The sequence below is a fragment of the Oratosquilla oratoria genome, chromosome 13, assembly GCF_046742065.1.
Source record: "Oratosquilla oratoria isolate Oo_2021 chromosome 13, ASM4674206v1, whole genome shotgun sequence".
Classification (NCBI taxonomy): domain Eukaryota; kingdom Metazoa; phylum Arthropoda; class Malacostraca; order Stomatopoda; family Squillidae; genus Oratosquilla; species Oratosquilla oratoria.
In genome coordinates this window covers 40,971,956-40,978,776 of record NC_134789.1, presented here as the reverse complement: position 1 = coordinate 40,978,776, position 6,821 = coordinate 40,971,956, and the positions used below count along the sequence as shown (strand labels likewise).

At 44.4% G+C, this 6,821-nt stretch overlaps 1 protein-coding gene across 1 annotated transcript in view; it reads right to left on the bottom strand.

Moving 5' to 3' along the window:
* Nucleotides 1-5,168, bottom strand: part of LOC143032214 (uncharacterized) — a 6,398-nt gene extending 1,230 nt beyond the window's left edge. Inside the window, exon 1 of the mRNA XM_076196684.1 lies at nt 5,066-5,168. Within this exon, the coding sequence (XP_076052799.1) occupies nt 5,066-5,168 (103 nt within the window). The remainder of the gene's footprint in view (nt 1-5,065) is intronic.
* Between the last annotated feature and the right edge of the window lie 1,653 nt (nt 5,169-6,821).

The following is a 6,821-nucleotide window of genomic DNA, read 5'->3' as shown; positions in this document are numbered from 1 at the left end:
AACACACATATGTATGCCGTTGCCCAGGTAGGTCTCCACAGCAACTTCTTCCTCCAAGAGGGGTTCAGGTGCGCCTCCGGTTCGCGATGAAAAATGGGCCGAAGACCCCAGATGGTGTCCCGAAGAATAACAAAATGGGTTTAGACAGATAGTCGACTCTTCTACCTGCTCCTATTCTTTCTTTTAATTTCTTTTCTATTCTCCCCTTCGTTTTCCTTCTGTTCTATCTTTCCTCCCTCCTCTTAAGTCTCTTTGTTCTCCTGGTAGATGTATTTTCTTAACTTCAAAAAAAGGGAAGAGTATACAGGAATGGAAGAAGGTAAGTGTTGTTCTTCGTTTTCAAGATGGTGGATGGAGCGGGTCTACTCGTCTACTTGTTCCTCTTCATTTCTCTTTCCCCGTTTTCTATTCCCTTATACTTTGTCTCTTGGTCCTTCTCTCCCGAAGATACTTATGCAGCACAGCTGCCTATCTTCCTTACAAAGGATTACAAAGGATTACAAAGGCGGAGCATGCCGACAGGAGACCTTTTGGTCCATATCTAGATCGGATGCGAAAAAAAATCATGATAATAATAAATGAATAAATAAAAACTATAATAATGTAAATAACAAATAAAATACATAAATAAATGCATAGGTATAGTTAAATGATAAACAAACAGGTAAATAGAAAATAATAATAAATTGATCACGTTAGACAGCGCTTCCCGTCTTCTCTCTCCTCCCCATCTATTTCCTCTCTTTCTTCCCCTCCTCTCTTCCTCCTCCTCCTCCTCTTTCTCCTTTTTCTCCAATTCCGCATATTTTTTTCCTTTCTCGATTCCTCATCTCTTTCCTTTCTTCCTTCACTTCGTGTTCCTTTTTCTCCTGTTCCTCCATGCGTTTCTTCTCCTTTTCTTCCTCCTTTCCTTTCGTTCTTTGTTCACGCCGTTATCTTCTTATTCCCCGTCGTTATCATTCATCCTAAATGCTTTACCTCCCATTAGCCTTTATTTATCTTTGCGCTTCGGCGTTCTCCGTCTCTACTCCCCTCTCTTTCCTCCTCTTCCTCTACTGTCTTGGAAGAATTTTACCCGCTTCGATATTCCTAACTTAACTTATATTTCGCTTAACCCCTTCGCTATGAATGGGGTTTTACTAAACTGTATATCACCTAGCAAAGGCTAAAATAAGAACTAGAGTCTAGAAACGCAGCTAATGGGTTAATTTACAAGGCTTAAGATTGGTTAAGCCTTTGTCTGTGGAAGAAGGCGTCCTTTCATGAGTAAAATCCATATGACGGCAACTATGACAACTATACAATGACGTCACATAAGATATAAGGTAACGCCTGACAGCGACACAAGACTGTCTATATGGTTAGAAGCGCTGATAAACAACAATCTATATCAATAACAATAATATACAATGTTTTAAAATTCAGAGAAAGACTGTGGCAGTCTGACATTCAAGATATGCCCAGTTTGTGTCAGAAAGATACTAGTAACACGTGTGTCCGTGTTCGAGCCTAACAGCCACCGATAACTCCTGCACAAGGGGCAAAGGTGACGCCTTCGACCGCAGCTAAGTTTTTGCCGGTGTAACTTCATCACATTTTTATTTACAATAATTAATGTGAAACTTACTTTGACTAGGATTGACACCATCTCCAACCAGACAAGTGATTTTCGAAGAAAGCGAAGCTTACATGTTTAACTCACTGAGCACAGAACCACGATTAGGCAACTTTATGGATGGGGATGACATGTGGTGATGGATACGGAGCTGCCTAGTGTAGGCCTTATGGTCTCTTGCAGTCTCCTTTATTCTCATGTTCTTATGTTCTTAATTGGTAGGCAAATGTTTCTTGGAATATGTCCCTATATTAATCACATTCCCTCTAATTCATCTTTCCTCCCCCCACAGTATTTCCTGCCTTTGGTGAGCGGTTCCTTAACTGCTTTCCTCCCCTCTTCGTTCTTGCGTTTGTTCGTCCTCTTCTCCATTTACGTTCGTACATTTCTCTTCTTGAACTGTCTTGCCTTCCTTTGTTTGTCTCATCCGTAATCATTTACTTGATTCTTCGTAAGTCTGCAATTCTTCTTTGTGGAACGTCTCCTCCTCGACCTCCTCCTCCTCCTCCTCCTCCTCCTCCTCCTCCTCCTCCCCTTATTCTTCCTCTTTTCCTCCTCCCACTCCTCCTCTTCCCCCTCTTCCACTTCGCTCTCCATTCTCTCTCCCTGCTCTTCTTCTTCCTCCTCCTATTCCTCCTCTTCCTCCTCCTCCTCTTCTTCCTCCTCCTCCTTCTCTTCCATTTCGCCCTCCATTCTCTCTCCCTGCTCTTCTTCTTCCTCCTCCTCTTCATCCTCTTCCTCCTCCTTTTCCATTTCGCCCTCCGTCCTCTCACCCTGCTATTCCTCTTCCTCCTCCCCTTCCTCCTCCCCTTCCTCCTCCCCCTCTTTCGTCCCGCCTCCATCTTCTTTTCCTGTTCTTCCTCTTCCTTTCGCTCTTCCTTTCCCTTTTCCTTTCCCTCTTCCTCTTTCTTCTCCTTTCTCCTCCTTCCTCTCCTCCTGATCTTTCTCTTCCTTCCTCCTCTTCCTTCTTTCTCCTCCTTCCTCTCTTCCACTTTCTCCTCCTCGTTCCCCGTTTCCACCTCCTCCTCCATCCTCTCTTCCTGCCCTTCCTGTTCCTTCCTTCTCCTGCTTCTCCTCCTCTTTCACCTCCTCCTCCACGCTCTCTTTCCTCCTCCTCTTCTTCCTCCTCCTCCTCCCCTCTTCCACCTCTTCCTCCATCCTCTCTACCTTCTCTTCCTCTTCCCTCCTTCTCTTTCTCCTCATCCCCCTCTTTCACCTCCTCCCCATCCTCTCTTCCTTCTCTTCCTTTTCCTTCCTCCTCTTTCTCCTTCTCCCCTCTCTCACCTCCTCCCCCATCCTTTCTTCCTCCTCGTCCTCGTCCTTCGTCCTCCTCCTCCCCTTCTTCCATATCCTCCTCCATCCTCTCTTCCTCTTCTTTCCCCTTCCTCCTCCTCCTCCACCTCCACCTCCATCATCTCTTTCTCTTCCTTCCTCCTCCTTCTCTTCCTTCCCCCACCCTTCCTAATAGCATTGTACTAACGAAGGTGTGTGTGAGTGTGGGCGGGTGGGGGGGGGGGGTGATCCAGACCCCCCCTTTTCTTGTTCCCCCTTCGAACCCACGAGATTCCCCGCACCACCTCGCCCCACCCCACCCCGCCCCCTCAGCCGAAGAGAATCGCCTGATGGTACCCAGTACAAAGGCGCAAGTCGAGGTTTGCTGTCAAACGGTTACAGACCAGAAGCCATATTGAGTCCAAACGTATTGTAGACAGAGGGAGCGAGGAGAGGGAAAGGGAAAGAGAGGATAAGAGAGAGAGAGAGAGAAAGAGAGAGAGAGAGAGAGTGGGAGAGAGAGAGAGAGAGAGAGAGAGAGAGAGAGAGAGAGAGAGAGAGAGAGAATGGGGGAGGGTTTGTGTCCGAGACCAGACTTTAAATCTTCAGAGTCCAGCAAAGGCTCTTCCTTGCAAGGTAATACTCGTCAGGCAGCCAGCCGTCCAGGTATGCAAACTCTTTCCAGGAATTGGACAAGAAAAAATACGTTCAAGAAGCCAGCAGGGGCGGACTCTCCAGCTGTAATTGGGGGGGTGGAGGAAAGAAATGGCGCAAGAATCCTGGCTCCCAGAGGGTCTAATTTATTTACCAGCAAGCCCTCCCCCCCCTCTCTCTCTCTTTCTCTCTCTCTCTCTCTTTTTTTTTTTTTTTTTTTTTTTTTTTTTTTTTTTTTTTTTTTTTTTTTTTTTTTTTTTTTTTTTTTTTTTTTTTTTGGTATGGCGGGGGGAGAGGGGTTCTAGGGTAAGCTGGGGTTAGTTCCTCTCAAAATCCTCCTGGGTTTGAAGTACCTCTTTCTATGGGTTCTCTTCACTCATAGGAGAGAATATAGAATGTTTCTTCACTTTGAAAGGAAAAGGTAAAATCTCTGTATATAATGTTAAGGCTTACATAAAACCGAAACCAACAAATCCACCATTATGTTTGGTACATTTGCACCACAGAGTCGTCCAAACCTGAAAACCCTTTTGGAGGAATTTTACTCTTATTTGTACATAGCTGCTTCAACCTAATCTAAGTCATTAAACCATTGCCAAGGATGTTATTCTTAAGTTCGTGGAATAAGCGAAAAAAGGGAAAGTAAAGAGCGAAGAGAAAACGAATTTGAAGGAAGGTGTGGAGAGGAAAGTGTTTACTATTGAAGACGAATGGAATAAACTTAGTAACCATGTAGTAAGCGCTGAAACTATCAGTTGCTTTAAGAAACGGTTAGACAACTTTATGGATGGGGATGACAGGTGGTGATGGATACGGAGCTGCCTAGTGTAGGCCTTATGGTCTCTTTCAGTCTCCTTCATTCTTATGTTCTTATGAGGTAAAGGTGCTGGTGCAGGGTAGAAGGGAGTGGAGAAGAAATAATTAGTTGATTTAACATATTAGATAACTTTATGCATATGGATGACAGGTAGTATGGGATATGGAACTGGCTAGTGTAGGCTTTATGGTCCCTTGCAGTCTAACCATTCTTATGTTATTATGACAGAATTGGATGAAGAAGAAGATAAGGAGCCTATGCCAGAAGGCGCGCACCTGCGGCCGAAGCCGTCACCTTTGCCCTATGCACTTGGGCTGTTAGGGCAGGTAACAAGGAGTCACTGCTGGGAATTGGACGGAGGTGCGGGATTCAAACCAACTGCTAAGCGAATGTGAGACTTACACAATCCCGATTTCGACACCAGCGTATTGGGAAAGAAACGAAAGCAAAATAAAGGAACAGCCCTGAGAGCATGAGAAGAAATACCCCAAAACCGCAAATAAATGTAAACACATATCTTCCTCTTCCAGGAGGGTCAAGTTGACATTTGGGGTTTCAAACGAATATGTGACCATTTCACTTTTTCTTCCGCGTTAATATTGCAACTTTATTTAGGCTTTAAATTACACGTGACGCTGTGTCCCATGACTGTCGCCTTCTTCTACATAGGATCACGGTAATAAGAGGGCGGTTTCCTTAGTTTATACTTTGCCTCCCTGAGGTTTCCCTCAGCTGAGGGAAAATGGCTGCCGAAATGTGGCGATGGCGTGATGTGACGCTCTCGAGTGTCGTGTCCGACTTTTCCCTCATGGTCGCAAAGTCCCCTGTTTGATTCCCAACAGCTGTGGATAACCTCCATCCCCATCCACGTGCTGTCCAAGCACGTAAGGTTAAGGTGATGGCCTCAATATCCTCCTCTCAGGTAAAGGGATAAAATCCCACTTTTTTTCGTTGATGGCACTGCATAAAACCTGCTGGGTCATATTACAATTACAAAAGAGGATCTAATAGAAGTGTTCAAGTGGATCAAAGGCTATAACAAGGGTGATGCAAACAAGGTCATCATAATAAAACAACAGGGCAGGACTCGCAGTAATGGGTATAAACTGGACAAATTTAGATTTAAGAAGGAAATAGGCAAGAATTGGTTTACAAATAGGGTGGTCGATGAATGGAATAAACTTAGTAACCACGTAGTAAGCGCTGAAACTATCAGTTGTTTTAAAAAACGATTAGACAACTTTATGGATGGGGACGACAGGTGGTGATGGATACGGAGCTGCCTAGTGTAGGCCTTATGGTCTTTTGCAGTCTCCTTTATTTCTTATGTTCTTATGTTCTTATGTTCATCTAGATTCTGGAGAACACAATTATGACAAATGCAGTGCGGAAGTAATCGTTCACTGTTAATTAATTCTCCATCCTACGGCGCTCCAACATGTTTTACTTTTGATACAAGGAAGAGGAAGAGGAGGAGGAGGAGAAGGAGGAGGGGGAGTAGGAGGAGGAGTAGGAAGGAGAGGAGGAGGGTGAGGGGGAGGTGGAGGTGCCAAAAATTAACAAAATCTCCTGGCGGCAGCCAGATTCCAGGGAACAGTGCCACCCGGGACGGAAGGGGGTTGTAATGATGATACACAACCTTTCCCGCTACTGAAGGGGAACCACTGAATTGAATAAAATAACTTGTCAACAACCAGAGTTGGATCTCTAAGTGCCACTTAGTAAGTAAGTGGTTCAGTCATGTCTTTCCTGCGCTGGTAGCGTCAACAGAAGAATGCTAATCTTGCATTTGCTTAGTCACGGGTTCGAATCTCACACTACTCTCTAATTCCCAGCAGTGACTGTGTGTTATCTATCACAGCAGTCCACCAGACGCATCATAGGGTAAGATGAGGGCTGCGGGCATAGCTATTCAGTGCCTCCTGACGTAGGCTCCTCATCCACCTTTCTGATAGAAAAGCTTAGCCTGGAGTAATCTTCTCTCTAATACAATTCTTGTTAAATTGAATAGCCGCTGACGATCTGACGATCTGTGTAGCTGATCGCTCAAAATTGCGGAAGACTTTTTTCTTTTTCCTCATTGTTCAAAGTGGAACAGAAGATTCCAGTATTCATCTGTGTACAGTGTATGCAGATTTTAAGGTGAAGAAGAGGTAAGAGACCATGGTGAATATTGGAAATTTGTTCCACTTTGAATAGTGAGGAAAAAAAATCTTCTGCAATTTTGAGTGATCAGCTACACATATTGTCAGAAGGTCAGCGGCTATCCAGTTTAACAGAAAAAAAAAATTAGCTGTTAGAGAAATATCTTTAGTAATGGACCTGACGCCTTGTTAGCGAATGGCTCTAATCACGTATAAACAGAATCTCGATGCGCCATCAAGGCAGAGTTAAAGGAATGAGAGAACGCTTCTTCATGACGGCGCAATGGAGCAAGAAAAACAATTAGACACAAATTCCATG